The sequence below is a fragment of the Rhincodon typus genome, chromosome 36 (assembly GCF_021869965.1).
Source record: "Rhincodon typus isolate 14 chromosome 36, sRhiTyp1.1, whole genome shotgun sequence".
Classification (NCBI taxonomy): domain Eukaryota; kingdom Metazoa; phylum Chordata; class Chondrichthyes; order Orectolobiformes; family Rhincodontidae; genus Rhincodon; species Rhincodon typus.
The window spans coordinates 15,578,079-15,598,253 of NC_063367.1; the positions used below are offsets into that span (position 1 = coordinate 15,578,079).

At 43.2% G+C, this 20,175-nt stretch overlaps 1 protein-coding gene across 1 annotated transcript in view; it reads right to left on the reverse strand.

Moving 5' to 3' along the window:
• LOC109915831 (centrosomal protein of 290 kDa-like) overlaps positions 1–20,175 on the reverse strand; it is an 88,430-nt gene that overhangs the window by 15,325 nt on the left and 52,930 nt on the right. Inside the window, exons 9-13 of the mRNA XM_048617043.1 lie at positions 13,748–13,821; positions 10,036–10,120; positions 8,309–8,382; positions 4,496–4,560; positions 2,214–2,296 (exon numbers count right to left, since the gene is read on the reverse strand). Of these exons, the coding sequence (XP_048473000.1) occupies positions 2,214–2,296; positions 4,496–4,560; positions 8,309–8,382; positions 10,036–10,120; positions 13,748–13,821 (381 nt within the window). The remainder of the gene's footprint in view (positions 1–2,213; positions 2,297–4,495; positions 4,561–8,308; positions 8,383–10,035; positions 10,121–13,747; positions 13,822–20,175) is intronic.

Genomic DNA, 20,175 nt, shown 5'->3' on the forward strand with positions numbered 1-20,175 from the left:
CCACACTTAGAGTATGGTGTTCCATTCTGATCGTCACATTACAGGAAGGATGCGGAGGCTTTGGAGGGGTTGCTGAAGAGATTTACCAGGATGTTGCCTGGATTAGAGGGTATGAACTATAAGGAGAGGCTGGAAAAACTTGGGTTGTTTTCTCTGGAAGATGGTAGATGAGACAGGGAAAGTTCAAAGGAGATGCGAGGGGCAGGGTTTTCACACAGAGTGGTAGGAACCTGGAACACAGGGATGGTAGTGGAGGCAGATACAACAGGATCATTTAAGAGGCTTTTAGATAAACACATAAATATGCAAGGAATGGAGGGATATGGATTAACGGCAGGTAGACAGAATTGGTTTAATTTGGAGTCATGTTCGGTAAAACATTGTGGACCAAGGGGCCCGTTCCTGTTTGTACTGTTCTATGTTCCACGTCCTAAAGGGGTAAAAGTGGAATTGAAGTAGCAAAGATTATCTGAGCAACAGTGGAAAGGACAGAGGCAGTTTAAGAGCAACAGCAGTGGCTAATCAGCAGGCCTACCATGGGAAAGGTCATATCTGATCTGATTATTCAGCCTTAAGCATCTGACAGACTGGACCCCCTCCAGAGGCTAGGAAACTTCACAAAATTACTGGAGTTTCTCATGAGTTTCGAAGAACAGCAGGTGGAGAAAAATTGTCATCCATTCACTTGAGAGTGCAGGATCAGGATATCCAAGGTCAGGTTTTAATTTATATAGGCCCAGGAATTCAAAGTTAATCAGGAGATCTCACTCACAGGACAAAACCACCTCGCTATAATGTTGAGTCAAAGGCAGCTCATTCTCACTATTGCTCACTGCAAGTGAAAAAGCCAGAGTGTTGACAAGATCAAAAGCACATGTCGCTCTTTAATGAGTGCCTCAAACATTTTCATTACTTTGATCCCCTCTTTTGGAACAAGTGTGAAGATATAAGCAGATGCACATTAAAGCCACTTTTAATCTGATCAAGAAAATGTTCATTGCAAAACAGTGCAGGGACACAAAGCAGCTTCCTTCAGATTTCAATTGCTGTCAGTTTTACAACATCCCCGACTTTAGCTCAGATGGGACAGAGGATCTTAAAATGACAACAGCTAAGAGAGAGCAAAACCCAAGGGACTGAACCACAATTTGCATTTTATATGGAACGTAGGAAAAGTCCCACCTTAACAGGAATGCAACCAGAAAAGAATTTTGACATTAAACCAAAGGAGGAGATGCAGTCAAAGGCTTGATCAAAGACAAATACTCTAGAGGTTGTCCCACTGGACGGTTAGAGAGGCAGAGTGGGGTCGTTGTTAATAACGTCTGGCTCAGTTTGCTCCTGTTCTTTTCAAGTCTAGTGTTTATGACAGGAAGGACAAGCGGAAGAAACGGGGATCTGAAACTTGGAGTCCAAAACACAGATGAATGTGTGCTACCATTGCCAGCATTGAACTCCCTCATTCAGATGTACCTGAAGCCTCCTTGGCTGACGATATTGCCACCGCTGGCACTGAGAGCAACAATGGGCAGTTTCTTTCACTCACTTGTGGGATGTGGGCATCACTGGCTCGGTCAGCATTTATTGCCCATCCCTGGTTACCCTTGAAAGGTTGCCCTTCAGAAGGTAATAGAATCCCTACAATGGGAAAGCAGGCCATTCGGCCCATCAAGTCCACATTGACCCTCCAGACGTAACCCCCGACCCTATCCCTGTAACCCCACGTTCCCCGTGGCTAACCCACCTAGGCTGCACATCCCTGGACACTACGGGTAATTTAGCATGGCCAATCCAACATAACCTGCACATTTTTGGACTGTGGGAGGAAACCAGAGCACACACAGGGATAACGTGCAAACTCCACACAGACTGAGGGTGGAATTAAACCTCGGTGCCAGGCACTGTGAGGCACTGAGCCCCGTGTCGCCCAGTGGTGGTGAGCTGCCTTCTTGAACAGCTGCAGTCCCTGTGCTGTAGGGAGACCCACAATACCCTTAGGATTAGTAAAGGAACGGGCAAGGCAGGACTGTGAGGGCTGTAGGAGTAGACAATGGAGGAAAGAGGTCAGAGTCTTCTAAACGGGAGCAAGTCCACTGCCTGTCAAGCTGTAGCTGCAGGTTTCTCTTGATGGTTCCTTGCACTTACATACAAGCAGGACCATTTTAACCCATGTGGAGATTTCCAGTGAGGAGTTACAATGGAGTTCCACCTACCTTGGTGAGGACCTGCACCTCATTCAGTGATTTCAGGGTCGTTTCCCGCTGTGCCTGGAGCTCGCTGTTCCTGGCACTGTAATCTAAACAGCAAAAAACAACAACATGACACATTCCTACCCTGGCTGCAAGTGGTGTGCACCCAGAATGTAGACTGTAGGTGAAAGTGCACACTTCCTACTGGATATTAGCGCTGAACAATCATTTGCCCCCATAACAGGGCCAGCAGATCTCAGTTATAAATCGCTCATGCCACAGATTAGATTCTCACTGGTAACTGTGTTTAACTTCTAGGGAACAGCACCTCAGATAGACAACTCATGATTAAACATTCATTCGCCTGGTGTTGACAGCTCTAGGCTCTATGTAGCAATGACTGACATCCATATAGCGCCTATAGCAATTGAGCATTCAATTCATTTCTTAAGAGCATTATTACAATAAATTTTTAAAAAAACACAGACTAGAAATATGGAATCGACTGGGTTAAATAGCATCCTCCTGGCCTCACATTAATTTTATGTCTCTCTGTTAAATATATAAAGGTCATCCTGCTAGATTGACAGTAATGCAAACCCTGCCAAATTAAACATACCTGCACAAAAATTAACTCATGGTGCCTCAATGTTCACATCTTTGACTGCATCACACATATATCAGCCAGCAAATCTTTACCGTTAAGAAGATTTCTAAGCGAAAGAAAAACTAGCAAATCAAAGGGAGAGAAGGGACTTGCACTTGTATTGCAACTTTCATAACCTTAGAATATCCCAAAGAGCTTTGTAGACAATGGTATACTTTTCAGGTGCAATCGCTGTTTTGTGTAGGAACTGTGGCATCCAATTTGTGTGAGGTGTTTCTTCACTGCCGTGTTTAACATATTTTACTAAACAACCTGTTCAGAGATGACATGACACACCTCTGGACCAGGTGGGACTTGAACCTGGGCTTCTTGACTCAAAGTACGAACACTACCACTGTGCCACACCTCCCAGTTCAATGATTCTACCCTTGATTACATGAGTCTGTTTACAATTGATGCTCACTGTGCTTGATTGGGGTAGACTGCGACAAAAGCAACCAAAGTTGTAGAGAGCCAGAAGGGAGAGTGGTAGCATGGTGCAGACATTGTGAACCCTGTGGATAAAAGCTGTTACACACATAGCCTGGAAATGAGAATAATATAGATTTTGGCAGTACAGACTCGATGGGCCAAAGGGTCTTTTCTGTACGGTATGATTCCATATGAACCAATGTCATCTCTGCATTGCTGAGAGAGCTAAAATGTACACCAGCAGGGTAGATAACCTGGGGAGGCAATGGCCTAGTGTTATTATCACTGGACTGTTAATCCAGGCAATGTTACAGGGACCTGGGTTCAAATCCTGCCATGGCAGATGGTGGAATTTGATTTCAATAAAATCTGAAAGAGTCCAATGCTGATTGTTGGGAAAAACCCATCTGGTTCACTATTGTCCTTTAGGAAAGGAAACTGCCATCCCTACCTGGTCTGGCCTCCATGTGACTCCAGACCCACAGCAATGTGGTTGACTTTTAACCACCCTCTGGGAAATTCGGGATGGACTGGTCTAACCAGAGATGCCCTCATCCCATGAATGAGCTTAAAAAAATGAACGCTCTACAGTGCACTGCGGAAGGTACATGTCCTCACATCATATCTTTGGCCTCTTACTCAGCTACTACAACATATTAAAAAAAAATTCATGACAGAGGCACCCAGTAACAAGAACTATTGAGAGCGTGACAGGACGGAAATTAGCTTCGACAGTGAAAGAGAAGGAAGTAGCCAATAAATTTAAGAATTGAAAGAAAGCAGGAAGGAGGGGGCAACCAAAAGAAACAATGATCAGCAAAAGCGATCTGAGCAATGGAGAAATGAGTGAAAGAAAGAGAAAGCATTGTTGTGGGAGAGTTGGAGTGAGAATACAACGAGTGATGCAAGAGACATCAGGAATAAGAGAGGTGGTTAATAATGAAAGAACCAAAAAAAGAGGAAGACAGAGATGACAAATAAAATCAAGGAAAATAAGAAGACACAACTAAGAAAGAATATAACAAACATTAGGTAAGACAGAGATTTAAAAATAAACCAATAGCAGTGACTCAGGAGCCTCAACAATCAAGCGCCACTATCATCTCTCATTGGCTGAACTGTTCGTCCTTCAGCCGACCTCATTCTGGGGAAGAAGGGGCAATAGTAAGAAATTACTACCCAGGGGATAAATCACACAAGGAGACCACAACAACACAGTGAACTGTACCTTGCAATTTGGAGCTCATTTCTTCCATAAAGGAATCACAACGAGCACACTTCCGAATGGGAGAACTGCAACAGAAGAAAAGGAGGCATTAATAGTTTCTGCAGGCCTAAGCAATAAGAACTACAGCCAGCGACATTACCAGACAAATATTCTTGCATCCAACTCCTCTTCACATCACTCTAATTGAAACTTGAATCTGCTTATTTAAAAGGGAAGCACCTTTAATGTGCCTAATTGCATGTGTTACAGTTCAGGGGGAATCTGTGTTCACTTCTGCCTACATGTTGCAAACTGGGGCAATGGATAGTGAGAATATAGAGGCTCCAACAATATTTTCATCTCATGACTGACCAAGAATGCATCTGGCTTGTACCTTTTGCCGCTGGCTTGTGTTAGGATGCTCCGTGACCAAACAGGTTGAGTACATAGTGATGTAGTGTGACCATACTGTGGCTTTAAGAGATGTATTTTTTTATCCTGGGGTTTTTTGAAGAGAGGTTTTAAGGCAGAGGTACCAAGCAATCTACCAGAGCCACTAGAGTAAACAGCTTGAGAGTCCTTGGGGGGAGGTGTAGAGCTGGCTCACCTTTACTGGCTCTATCCCCGCCTCTTTGACCTGTCGGTCTCCTCTCCACCTACCTGCTCCTTTATCCATCTTCCATCCGCCTCCCCCTTTCTTCCTATTTATTTCAGAACCCCCTCCCCCTCCTCCATTTCTGAAGAAGGGTCTAGACCCGAAACGTCAGCTTTCCTGCTCCTTTGATGCTGCTTGGCCTGCTGTGTTCATCCAGCTTTACACCTGGCTATCCAAGAGTCCTTGGGTTTTTGTTTTAAAAGTTGGAACAATAGAAGCAGCCTGAGTGGGTGTGCTCAGGCTCCCACAGAACCAAGGGTGCTGAACACATGGAAGCTACTCTTTTCCCCTCTCCCAGTTACAGCCAAAAGCTGGGGGTTTTCCTCCTGCTGCTATAGTTGCATGTGAGACAAACTGTTTTTCTGAATTTGCCTTTTGCTGAGGGATGTTATTGTTTGGGAACAGTTAATTAGTAATAGTTACTGTATCTATTGTTCGGTTAAGTTTTCCAATAGAGTTAAGTTATTCCAACTCCTCTTTTCTTTTGCTGTATTTTAACTATAGTTAATGAATAAAGCGTGTTTTGCTTTAAATCTGGTGGTTTGATCAATGAAATTGCATCTGTAATGCAACGCCTTACATTTACTTCTAAAATAAGAAAAAGTTAGGGTCCAGATTATCATCTTAGTATTTTGAGGGGAATTGGTCTCATCCATAACATGTAGGGACAGAAGCACTGGACTGATAATGGGAAGACCCAGGTTGATGGCTTGGGGACACAGGTTCAAATCCCAGAGCGGCAGTTGGCGAAATTTAAATTCCTGGAATGGGAAACTAATCCTAAAAACCCATCAGATTCACTCACATCCTTCAGAGAAGGTACTGCAGTCCTTACCTGGCCTGCTTGGGTGTCCCGACCCACAGTAATGTGGTTGACTCTTAAAAGCATCTTGAGATGCTTGAGGAAGCCATTCAGTTCAAGGGCATTTAGGGATGGACAACAAATGCTGGACTTGGCAGCAATGGCCACATCCTATAGAAGGATAAAAGGGTCCCGACCCGAAACATCAACTTTCCTGCTCCTCTGATGTTGCCTGACCTGCTGTGTTCCTCCAGCTCCACGCTGTGTTATCTTGGCATTCAAACCCTGGATTGAGACTTGAAGCCCAAACGTCAGACTTTGAAGCAGGAATACTAGGAACTATGCTACAAGACCTCAATGTGTGTAATTTTTTGGGATTTCCACAGACATAACAGTTAGGGAAGGTTGGATGAGCAATCTGGAGTTCAAATCTCATGACAGCAAAAACTAATCATGATTATCATCATGGAAATGCTAAATTAGAAAAGGGAACCACACAGTTGTTCCTAATCCAGCCTCCACATAATTCCACTTCCCACAATCAGCTCAATTCCATCAAGGACAAACCTCTATAATACCTCGTCCAGAGGGGAATTCAAAGCACATTGCAACCAATTTGTGACTTTGGAAGGATTTTACAGTCCATGCTCAGTGGCCATGAGGCAAGATCAGGTTATGACGGTTGAGAGAGAAACATTGGCCAGAACACCGAGGAGAACTCCACTGTTTTTCAAACAGCGCCTCAGGATTTTTTGCATTCACCTGAGAACATGCATAGGACATTGGTGTAAGTGTCCGTTGAAAGAAGGTACTCCAAACAACGCAGTACAGTACAGTACACTGAAGGCTAGACTGAACTGGGACCTGAGTTGAAAGTGCCAGGTAAAATGCCCATCGAAGTAGCCTTGTAGAAGCCACCACTCTATCAGGGTGGTGAGCATTAGCAGTAAATTTGGCCTTGCTAGATGCCAACTAAAAGTGATCTGTCTCCAAGGGGTGGCACAGTGGCTAGCACTGCTGCCTCATAGCACCAGGGACCCGTGTTCGATTCCCCCCTCGACTTTCTGTGTGGAGTTTGCATGTTCTCCCTGTGTCTGTGTGGGTTTCTTCCGGGTGCTCTGGTTTCCTCCCACAGTCCAAAGATGTACAGTTTAGGTGCATTGACCATGCTAAATTACCCATAGTGTCCAGGGATGTGCAGGTTATTTGGATTAGCCATGGGAAATGCGGGGTTGAGTGTAGGGTGTGGGTCTGGGTGGGATGCTCTTTGGAGGGGTTGGTGTGACTCAATGGGCTGAATGGCCTGCTTCCACACTGTAGGGATTCTAAGGTGGATATTTTGGTTTTATCAAGCCAAGAACAGTCCATTCTTTTTCCACTACAATTGGAGCAAATTGTGTATCATGGATCAGTTATTGGTTCAGAGGTCACGGGTTCAAACCTAGCTCTGTAGATCCGAGTGCAATAACGTCAGGAGTGAAAGTAGGAGAAAGTGTTGCAGTGGGAGAATTGGAGTGAGAAAAACTAAAGAAAGCTGCAAGCGACTCCAGGAATAAGAAGGTTTTTGTCCCCCATTTGTTCATTCATGATTGCTGGCTAGGGCAGTATTTACTGCCCATCCCTAATTGCCCAGAGGACAGTTAAGAGACAACCACATCGCTGTGGGTCTGGAGTCACATGTAGGCCAGACCAGGTAAGGATGGCAGTTTCCTTCCCTAAAGGACATTAGTGAACTAGATGGGTTTTTCCAACAATTCATTGTCATCACTAGACTCATAATTCCAGTTTTATTTAAAGTGAATTCAAATTTCAACCATCTGCCGTGGTGGGATTCAAACACAGGTCTCTGGATTAACAGTCCAGCGATAATACCACTAGGCCACGCCTTGTCTATGTTAATTATGAAAGAACCAAGAAAGGATGGAGAGAGAGATAACAAATAAAATCAAGGAAAATAAAAAGACACAACTAAGGAAGAATATAATAAACATTAGGTAAGACAGAGGTTTAAAAATGAACCAATCGTAGTGACTCAGAAAACACAACAATCAATCAAGACTATCATCTCCCATCGGCTGACACTCCAATGCAGTACTGGAGGGAGTGCTACACTGTCAGAAATACTGTTGCATGGATGAAATATCAAACTGAGGTCTCCTCTATGCTGTCTGGTGGGTGTAAAAGATGCTGGGCACTTTTGTGAAGAAAATTTCACCAACAGACCTTGTCAACATTCATTCATCAACCAGAAACAGCAAAGACTCTCATCTGTTCACATTCCCATTGCAGGATCTTGCTGTGAACAAATTGGTTGCCGGATTTCCTGCAACATTGGACCCTCTCCCAGGGGGTTACCAGATATGACTCTCTGTCCTACCTCTGGTGCTTCTCGGATTCTTCATTCGGTCCCTTTTGTTGGTGAAGTTCTCCCAAAACTTCCACTTCGGCCAACTGCAAAACATCAACAAGGACAGAGTGACTGTGATCAGAGTGATGGGCCATTATCTGCAAAGAATGACTTTGGAACTCTGGAAAATATCCAGGTGCTGCACAGAAACACAATTTCACATTGGCCCACATAAGGAGGTATTAACAAAGGTGACCAGTAGCTTGGTCACAGATAGGTTTTGTGGATAGGTCTTAAAGGAGGAAAAGAAGAGGGATTTAAGAACTAAATTTCAGAGTTCAGGTCCGAGACAGGTGGAAGTACGAGCATCAATGGTAGACTGATTAAAAAGGACCCAACTTGGACATATGCAGAGATTCCAGATTTGGAAGTCTTCAAAGATCTAAAGACTCCTAGGGGACCCAGTGTGAGTTACATTGTTTCCCAAATAGGCTTCTCCCCTGAGCAGGAAATTGACACTCCAAGCAGAATGCTGATGGGACCCACCAATTAAGTCTTTTTACCTGGAATCACAAATCCCAGATTCTGATAGTGATGTGGCAAGACTGGGAATCAGCATTGGCTATAATTGCCATTGCCCTGTGGCCATATAGCTTAATATGCAATTAATTTATTAATATATTATATACAAGCCTGTTCATAGCAATTGGCCAATTCAGAGAGATTTCACACTGGAAGCCTGTGATACCAAATCCTTTTGTGTTTCAGTAATGTCAGAGCCAGAGGTAGACAAGGTCAAAAATCACACGACACCAGGTTATAGTCCAACAGGTTTATTTGAAGACACAAACTTCCAGAGTCTCAGTCCTTTTTCAGGTGTCAGTGAGAGGGGTGGCATCAGACACAGAATTTATAAGTAAAAGATCAAATGGTCATAGAACTGATGTGGTGTTTAACAAAACCTAAGATGGCTGTTAAATCTTTAACCAGTTAGATAGTGTTAATATGCAAATTCCTGAATTTCTTTCAAGTCGCTGCCCCAAGATAACTAAAGGTTTTATCAGTTCCCTCAGTATACTAAAGGTGACACACGCCAGGTCAAACAAGGCCTCACACCTAAAATGCATTGTCTGACCTGGTGTGTCATCTTTAGTATACTGAGGGAATATCTCAGGGCAGTGACTTGAAAGAAATTGGGGAATATGCATACTAATCCTTTTGAACTGATTAAAGATTTAACAGCCATCTTAGGTTTGTTCAACACCTCATCAATTCTATGACCCTTTGATCTTTTGCTAATAAATTCTGCCACCGACGCCACCTCTCTCACTGTCACCTGAAGAAGGATTGAGACTCTGAAAGCTTGTATCTTCAAATAAACCTCTCGGACCTAGCAAAAACTGAAAGAACTGCGGATGCTGTAAATCAGGAACAAAAAAACAGAAGTTGCTGGAAAAGCTCAGCAGGTCTGGCAGCATCTGTGAAGGAAAAAATCAGAGTTAACGTCTCAGGTCCATTCTGAGGAAGTGTCACCAGACCCGAAACTTTAACTCTGATTCTTTTTCTTCACAGATGCTGCCAGACCTGCTGAGATTTTCCAGCAACTTCTGTTTTTGCTCCTGGACCTAGTCTGTGATTTTTGACCTTGTCCACCCCAGTCCAACGCTGGCACTTCCATATCAGAGCCAAAGGTAGAATACAAATCACAGCACGTAGAAACTTAACAAGAGGTAGGGAGAAACCTTTAACTAACAAACCTTCAGTTCCAATGATGAAATCTTAATTTCGAGTTCAGTCTTCTCAGTCTTTCTGAGCCTCTCAATTTGTCTTAATGCTTGCTCCCTGGAGTCACAATAAAGAGGTTAAGAAAGTGTTAGTAAACAATTCTGGGGCGGTATGGCTATTTCTTCAGATGTACCTGCGTCCTCCCAATACTTTAGCCAAGGCGACAAACTATTGCTAAGATGTTTAGCATATTTATTCCGGAGTGTAGGAGTCACTGGTATTTATTGCCCATCCCTAGCGGCCCTTAAGGTGTCAGTAGTGTGCCACCTTCTCATTGTATTCCTCACGCTGAAGATTTCCTCATAGAACCGTCAGGCAGGGAGTTCCAGGATTCTGACCCAGTGACAATGAAGAAACAGGCTGTAAAGGTGCCCAGAAGCACTCCAGTTTTCATAGAATCCCTACAGTATGGAAACAGGCCATTCGGCCCAACAAGTCCACAGCCCCTCCGAAAAGAATCCCACCCAGACCCATTCCCCTACCCCAACATTTCCCCATGTCTACCCACCCAACCTAAACATCCCTGGGCACTATGGGCAATTTCCCATGGCCAATCCACCCTAACCTGCACATCTTTGGACTGTGGGAGGAAACCGGAGCACCCGGAGGAAACCCACTCAGACACGGGGATAACGTGCAAACTCCACACAGCTCAAGGCTGGAATCAAACCCAGGTCCCTGGTGCTGTGAGGCAGTGGTGCTAACCACTGAGCTATCGTGCCACTTACTTTATACTCCATTTCCTTTGTATTACAGACCAACATTTCATTTGCCTTCCCTTTTACCCACTGAACTTAGATGATCGTGATTGGGATTCATGCATAGGGACCCCTAGATCCCTTGGTGCTGCAGCTTTCTGCAGTCTTTCCCCATTTAAGTAATATTCTCCCTAGGAGACTTGTTAATGTGTGGAAATCTCTCCCCAGCAGAACAGTCAAGACTGGTCATTGAACAGGATCAAGGTTAAGTTAGACTTTAATCAACAGGAGAGTCAATGGTTTTGGGGATCAGACAGATCGGTGGAGTTAAGATCACAATCAAATCAGATCCCCTTGAAAGGTAGAGCAGGATCAGCAGGCTGAATGGCCTACTCCTGCACCTAAACCTTTTGTTCTTGTAGATCACTGCAAGGCAGATAGAACACCAGTTTCTAAGTACACAACAGATTTATTTATTGTGCCTTCAAATGTCACTACAAACACAAAATGTCTGCACTTAACCCGATCTCAGTTTCAGCATCTAGCAGTTTCTGTGCTGTCTGATAACTTTGGTTCTGAGGTAACACCAAGGCTTAACCAATCAAGCACCATGAGCATAGATCAGTGACCAGACTCTCAGAATTGAATACTGGGCAATTAAATATCCATACCTCTACTTCACATCACATCTGTTATACATTTAACCAATAGTAAGTAAGCTGGATAATGGATACTGTCTCCCCTTCCTCCTGAAAATTTATCCACTCAGTCTGGTAGTTTACTTAGAACAGTGTCACCTACTGTGATTGGATGCAATCCTGACGGTTTCATTATATATCCTCATGGCTCCAACTTCACAGAGCATTGAAGTCTACAGCATGGAAACAGACCCTTCGGCCCAACTTGTCCATGCTGCCCAATTTTCACAATTAAATCTAGTCCCATTTGCCTGTGTTTGGTCCATATCCCTCATTACCTATCCCCTCCACCTACCCATCTAAATGTTTCTTAAATGACAAAATTGTACTCACCTCCACCACTACCTCTAACAGCCTGTTCCAGACACTCACCACCCTGTGTGTGTGTGAAAAAATTGTCCCTCTGGACCCTTTAGTATCTCTCCCCTCTCACCTTAAACCTATGCTCTCTGGTTTTAGAGTCCGCTATCCTGGGGAAAAGCTGCTGGCTATCTACCTTATCTGTACGTCTCATGGTTTTGGAAATCTCTATAAGGTCATCCCTTAGTCCCCTACACTCTCCTTATAACTCAAAACTTCCATTCCAGGTAGCATCCTAGTAGATCTTTTCTGCACTCTTTTTAAGTTAATTATATCCTTTTTATGGTAGGGTAACCAGAACTGCACATAGTACTTCAAATGTGGCCCTACCAACATCTTGTAACCTCCCATTAAAACTACCATTCTCTCCATCTCCACTGTTTTTCTTGACAAAGAAATGGTGCCAAGAAACTGAAAGGGAAATTTTATTTCTGTGCCGTTATGGTTATTCTCTTGTGTTTGCTCACAGCATTGAGCAGGAGATTTTTTATCCCCAGAGTGGGGTACTCAATTACTAGGGGTCATGATTTCAAGGTGAGAAGGGAAAAGTTTAAGGGAGATATGCGTGGAAAGTTCTTTACGCAGAGGGTGGTGAGTCCCTGGAACGCGTTGCCAGCGGAGGTGGTAGAGGCGGGCACGATAGCGTCATTTAAGATGTATCTAGACAGATACATGAATGGGCAGGGAGCAGAAGGATACAGATCCTTGGAAAATAGGTGACAGGTTTAGATAGAGGATCTGGATCGGCGCAGGCTTGGAGGGCAGAAGGGCCTGTTCCTGTGCTGTAATTTTCTTTATTCTTTGAGATTAATTTTAAGAATCTGGAGGGTCTAGGGAAACCCAAATCTTTACAGAGTTACAGGGCAGACACAGGACAGTTCAGGGCTGGAACCCAAACTGCTGGCCACCAGAAATACAACTCCTGGACATCATTAGCAGTCTGAACCGAATGCACTTCACCCAGGTCAATCCCAATAATCCAACTCCAAGTGTACGGGATTGGAATAAACTCAAGAATAGGGAAAGTACCACAGAAAATCACAGGGAGCAAGCGAGCAGGCCTTTCAACCCATCATGTCTGTACTGAAAAACAAAGAGTTATCGGCTGAATCCCATTTTCCACCTCTTGGTCTGTAGCCCTGTGGGTTATGTCACTTCAAGGGCTTTTCCAAGTGCTCCTTAAATATATTGAGGGTTTCTGCCTCTGCCATTCTTTCAGGCAGTGAGTTCCATACCTTTACCACCCTCTGGATTAAATAATTTTCACTTGAATCCATTTACCCTATATCTAAATCTAATTTTAATTAAACAAAAAAACTGTGGTCACTGGAAATCTGAAACGAGGCCAGAAAGTGCTGGAGAGCAGATCTTCCAGCAGCTGTAGAAAGAAAGCAGAGTTAATGTTTCGAGTCCAGTGACCCTCCTTCAGAACACACCAGACACAAAATGTTAGCTCTGTTTTCTCTCCACAGCTGCTGGAAGACCTGCTGAGTTCCTCCAAAATCTATCTTGTTTGGTTGTGGAACCCTCAAAGAAGAGGAAATGGAATGCTCATCTCCAATCTGACTAGACTCCTTGTCATTTTATAAACTTCAATTCAATCTTCCCTCAGCCTCCTCAGTTCAAAAGACAACTCCTCATTCTGATAGTTTAAAAGTCAGCCAGATCGAATTACAGTGATTAACTCACTGACATTATGAGAAACCATTCCGAAAGCAGGCCACTGGCAAAAAATAAATATCATTTCCCCATGACTTGTAATCGTCTTTGTTTAAATCCACCCTTTTCAAATCAGAAGAGGACAGCACGATCCACTCGCTAATCACAATCACAAAGCCTTTTCTGGAAAAAAAAACCCCAGCACACACTCAATTTAATGATTGGGGAAGGGGGTGGAGGGAAATTGTATGATGATTCACTCAACTTACTTTTCTGTAATTTCTTGCTTTAATGAAGTGACCAGCAGTTCCAACCTCTGATTCTCCGAGCTACATTCAGTATACTGTGGGAGAAAATGGGTGCCGTTAAATTGGGCAAGACTACACAACACAGAGCCCAATACTTTTGGTCTTGAAGTGAGTGTATGATTTTAGCAAAATGAACTGTCTGGTCAATGCCCCCTGCTGGTTTGATATCAAGTCCCTCCAGTCCAACTTGTCCATGCTGACCAGACATCCCAAATTAATCTAGTTCCATTTGCCAGCATTTGGCCCACATCCCTCTAAACCCTTCCTATTCATCCTTTTGTTCTTATTCATTCATCAGATGAGACTATCGCTTGCTGGCCCAGCATTTATTGCCCATCCCTAATTGCCCAGAGGGCAGTTAAGTGTCAACCACATTGCTGTCTGAAGTCACATGTAGGCCACACCAAGTAAGGATGGCATTTCCTTCCCTTAAGGATATTTGTGAACCATAGAGTCATAGAGTTGTACAGCATGGAAACAGACCATTCGGTTCAACTCATCCATGCTGACCAGATATTCTAAATTATTCAAGTCCCATTTGCCAGCATTTGGCCCATATCCCTCGAAACCCTTCCTATTCACATACAGTACCCATGCAGATGCCTTTTAAATACTGTAATTGTACCAGTGTCCACCATTTCCCCTGGCAGCTCGTTCCATACCCACACCACCCTCTGTGTGAAAAAGTAGCCCCTTAAGTCTCCTTTAAATCTTTCCCCTCTCACCTTAAACCTATGCCCTCTAGTTTTGGACTCCCCCACCCTGAGGAAAATGCCCTTGTCTCCTCACCCTATCCAGGCTCCTCATGATTTTACAAATCTCTATAAGATCACCCTTTAGCCTCCAATGCTCCAGGGAAAATATCTCCAGTCTATTCAGCCTCTCCCTATTGCTCAAACCATCCAATCTTGCCAACATCCTTGTCAATCTTTTGTGAATCCTTTCACGTTTCACAACATCCACCCTATAGCAGGGAGACCAGAATTGCATGCAGTATTCCAAGAGTGGCCTAACCAATGTCCTGTACAGCCGCAACATGACCTCCCAACTCCTATACTCAATGCACTGGCCAGGAAAGGCAGCGTACCAAATGCCTTTAGATGCCTTTTAAATGTTGTAATTGTACCAGCCTCCACCACCTCCTCTGGCAGCTCATTCCATACACGCACCACCCTCTGAGTGAAAATGGTTAAAATACTGACCTGACTAACTCTGGGTCCAGTTCACCACCAGTGTGGGAGATCATCCAGCTCATGGTGAGCAACAGTTGTGGGGATGGAACGGGAAATAAATGAATTCAGCCATCCTGATTGATCTCACGTGGTCTTACTGGCAAGTGCGAGTGTCAGACAGGAAACAGAGTTAACGTTCCCAATCCAACATGATTCTTCTTCAGAAACAGAGTTAACAATTCGAGATTGGTAGGATTTTTCATCAGAAGTCATACCAGATTCGAAATGCTAACTCTGTTTCTCTCTCTCCACAGATGCTGCCAAACCTGTTGAGCTTCTCCAGTGTTCTTGGTATTTATATGGTTGATCCAGTTCAGTTTCTGGTCAATGTTAACCTCCAGGATGTTGACGGTGGGGGATTCAGTGATGATAATGCCACTGAATGTTAAGGGACAATGACTGGTCTCTCTCTGGTTGGATTTGGTCTTTGAATGGCACAAATATCACTTAACACTTATCAAGCCAAACCCAAATATTGTCAAGCCCTTCCTGTACACCGGCATTGAGTGAATCAATATCTGGAAAGTCGCAAATGATGCTGAACATTGTGCAATCATTAGCAAACTTCTCACCTCTGACCTTATGATGGAGGGAAGATCATTGAGGAAGCAGCTGAAGATAGTTGAGACGAACACACTATCGCTGCCCTGGCACCAGTAAGAAAAGCAACTGTGACTCGGGGTGAGAAATACAAGAGAAACATTGTAGTCCTCTTTGCTGAATTCTCACTCTGGTTGCTTCCTGCTGCCTCAGAAACATGCTGGTTTCAGTCTATCTCTGACTGCCCTTCCTGCTCCCTGCCTTTTTCCAGGCCAGGACTGGCCATAATACTTCAATAACCATAGCTCTGGCTAACCATGACATACCTTCCTCCTATTTGGAGTCCAGTCTCTTTGAGATAAAGGCCAACTGGCAAACATCCAACTAGATCTCACCACCATATCAAAACAAGGTTTTGGGTCTCTGGTCACTGGGCTGTTAGCAGTGAGACTTGAACCTGTAGCTTTCACAGTCAAACTTATCAGAGGTAATTTTTTTCCCCTTGTTACCTTTGGAAATCCCCTCATCAAATCTCTACCAGATCTTCACTTTAACTGCTTAAGAAGTTCCTCAAATCTAACTCATCCTTTACACATCTCAGTGAATCTTTCCTGTAAACTTAGAACAGAGGCTACACTTCATGTGTACAATTGATAAGGCAGCAGTGGGCCATCAGGTGTAGGCAGGAAAGTGGAATCTAGGCCACAATCAGATTAGCCATGATTTTATCAAATAGGGCAACAGGCTCGAGGGGCCAAATGGCCTACTCCCAATTCATACATGTACTTGTATATACAACAAATCCTAAACTTATGGATATATTCTGGATAACGCCAACAGAGGAAATCACTTCTCTCCATCTAACCTCTCAAATACTTTAAGTACGTTAAAATACTTCAATAAGGTCGCCATTTATTCTTCCATTTCCATGGCAGTGATGCCATAACTTTACCTTTTTTTTAAAAACAGGATGAGGGCATCACTGGCTAGGCCAACATTTATTGCCCATCCCTAATTGCCCAGAGGTCAATAAAGAATCAGCCACATTGCTGTGGGTGTGGAGTCACATGGAGGCCAGACCAGGTAAAGATGGCAGTTCCCTTCCCCAAAGGACATTAGTGAATCAGATTGGTTTTTCCGACCTTTGATAATGGATTCATGGTCATCGTTAGACTCTTTAATTCCAGACATTTATTGAATTCAAATTCCATCATCTGCCATGGCAGGATTTGAACCCAGGTCCCCAGAACACTTTAGGAGGCAGTTAGCTTATTGGCTGGATGGCTGGTTTGCAATGCAGAGAGATGCCAACTACATGCTATGGTTACCATGAAGGATTCTCCATCTCAACCATTCCCCTCGCCTGAGGCATGGTGACCCTCAGGTCAAACCACCACCAGTCATCCCTCTCTATAATGAGATAGCAGCCCAATGGGACTATGGTATCTTTACCTTTTCTTTTATTGTAACTTTATGAGTGATTAATTCAGTACTAGGAACATTGCTGAATCTAAACCCGTTCATGATTATAAACCTGGGAAAAGAACAATTGGAGGTCTCAAGGGTTCAAAGAAAGGGATTAAGGCCCCTGTCTGTGGTCATTATTACTTTAGGAGCATCAAATTACTTCACGCATGCATTTGCAGACCTTCCTAAAATCATTAAATACTTTTCGCAAACTCTTCAGGACCCAAAGATCACCCGTTTCCAAACTGATGATCACAAAATTTTCCGTGACTTTTAATTCACCATGGACCGCAATGATTCACCGAATTATCTGATGCAGTCCCCGTGGCTCAATGAACAACCAAGCCAAATGTGCCAGCTGAATTGTAGATCATAAATATGCAGTGCAATGACAAAATGATTCATTATGGATCTGATTCATTAGAAACAAATGAATTGCAACCACACGGCATACAGTGCTCTGCATGTTAAGGGAATGACCGCAAGGCATGCAATGTCGTGTAAGGACAAAACACAAAATTAATAATTGGCACATTGTTAGTGCTGACTGAAGGTAAAGTTGAGAGAAAGGAGGGAAATGGCAGATAGGATGATGGAAAGGGAAGAGAAAAAGGGAAACAGCGGAGAAAGGTGGGAAAGAATGAGAAAAGGAAGGAAAGAATGAGAAATGGGAAAGCATGGAAGGAGGAAGGAGTGGAGGGAATGAGCGAGTAAAGGGAGGGGAGAAAAGGTGGGAAAGAGTGGAGGGAAAAAGGAAGGAAGGCTTGGAGGGAAAGAGTGGGAAAAGGAGGGAAAGAAAATAAGGGAAAGCGCAAGAAAAAGATTGGAGAAAAGGAGAGAAAGACTGAGAAAAGAAGGGAAAGACCGAGAAAAGGAGTGGAGAAAAGGAGTGAAAGAGTGGAGGGAAAAAAGGGGAAAAAGTCGAGGAAAGAGCAAGAAAAGGAGATAAAAGAGGGAGAAATGGAGGGAAAGCACAGAGCAAGTGAACAAAAAGGGACAGAGAACAAGTATGTTAAGACGCACATTGGAGTAACAACATTTTAAAATAAACTTTGCACTACATTCAGCTTTGGTTCTATCAGACAAAAAAATATTAATTAAAGAGAACAGTAACATTTCCTTAAACAAGTGTGTCAACTGAAATATTTCCTCTGTACTTTGAAGCAGATAAAAGACATTAAAATAGAAAAACTTTTCAGAAGTGTTGGGAGTTAACATTTTAGGCATCATTTACGCTGAAACCAAACTGGAAATCAAGACAAACTGTGTTTTCACAGTGGTCGATATATTTCAGCAATAAATCTATTGACTCATGCACCTTGGGGAATGGGGAATTGAAGTGGAAGTGGTTATAGCAAGTGAGGAAGTCATGAGAAGTTGAAGACAGAAAGGAGGAGTAAAGCCAGGCATTCTTGTGAGAAACTTAAACAGCAGGGATCCAGGTTTTTGTTAGTTTGGAATTCATGCAGCATTCCTGCAGCTCGTGACTATGGCAGCAGTGGGGCTGCTTTTGTAATTGTGCTGGCGACAAGGGGTCAGTTATAGAGAGATAGAGAGATAGAGAGAGAGAGAGAGAGAGAGAGAGACAGTCAAAGAGCATCACTGTTATATAATCTCACTGTGTGTTGGGGGTCACTCCTGGAAGTCTCCACTGGCCTCTTCACCAACCAATAACCAACCTAATGCAGAGGACCAGACAGGAAAGAAAACAAACCAAGACTTTTTTTTTCCCTTGCCTCATTAATTTATCCAGAAAATAATATCTTTGAAGAGCATTTAAGACATCATGGTGTATCCCCATGTGAAACCAGAACAGTTTATTTGTTAAATGCACCGCATGGTGTTCCCAAAAAGTTATAGAAGTTAAATTGAGAATGCCTATGGCCCATGGAGTCAAATCTTAGGATATGGAAGAGAAGCAAAGTACCACAGCTATTACAGAGACTTGGCTACAGAACTGGGACCTGAATTTTGAATGGAACTGGACATCTAGAAACGGTGGGAAACCAGGAAAAGGTGGAGGGTTAGTTAATGAGTGTTTAGCATAATACAGAAGAATGACCTAGGTTCATAAAACCAAAAAGTGGAAACAGTTTGGAAATTGTGAAAGCAGAAATGATAAAAGTGGGAAGTCACTTGTGGGAGTGGTGTACAGGCTCATAACAGTAACCACATGGTAGGTTGGAGCTTAGAGGAAGAAATTATGATAGCTTAACAAAAAGATGCAGCAACAACCAGGGGAGATTTTAATCTACATAGAAAATGGACAAATCTGATGAGCAAAAGTAACCTAGAAGGGGAGTAGTTAGAATGTTTTCAGGATAGTTGTAGGTTTGATGAAGGACTACACTTGACCTGGTATTGTGCGACGAATTGGGACTAATTAAATATCTCATAGTGAACATGCTCCTATGAAGCAGCAAAATATGATTGAAGTTTATATTCAATTCGAGGGAGAGAGGAGTGGATCCGAAACTATCTACTTAAATTTAAATAAGGGGACTTATGAGGACATTAAGGCAGAGCTGGGCAAAGTGAATTGAGGTCAAAGGTTAGGTCAATAAAAAGCCATCATAGACCCACCAGACCACAGGGGTGCCCTCTCACTAGAGAGAGATGACTGATGGCAGTTTAACCTGTGGGTCAGCATGCCTCAGGCAAGGGGAGAGATTGAGAAGGAGAGTCCTTCATGGTAACCTCAGCCCGTGCAGGAATAGAACCCATGCCACTCTGCATTTAATAGGATATTTCAGAATGAACATAATATATACACTTCAATGACTTAGCAAAGTTCTATCATCCATGTTTAACGAGAAATGCCAAAAAAGCATCAAACTGAAAGAAAAAGCATATCATCTTGCAGAGACAGGTGGCTGGTCAGAAGATTGGATTTTAAAGAAACAACAATATGAGAAAGTGGGATAAATTAGAGAACCAAGGGTAAACGAGCCAGATATATAAAAACAGATAGTAAGAGTTTCTATGACTACTTCAAGAAGAAAGGAATTAACAAAGTGGATGTTGATCCCATAGAAAGTGAGATTGCAGAATTAATCATGAAAAATAAAGAGATGACAAGAAAGTTGAACAGGGTTCGCATCAGTCTTCACTAGAAAGGATACAAGTAACATCCCAGATCCCTCTCAACTG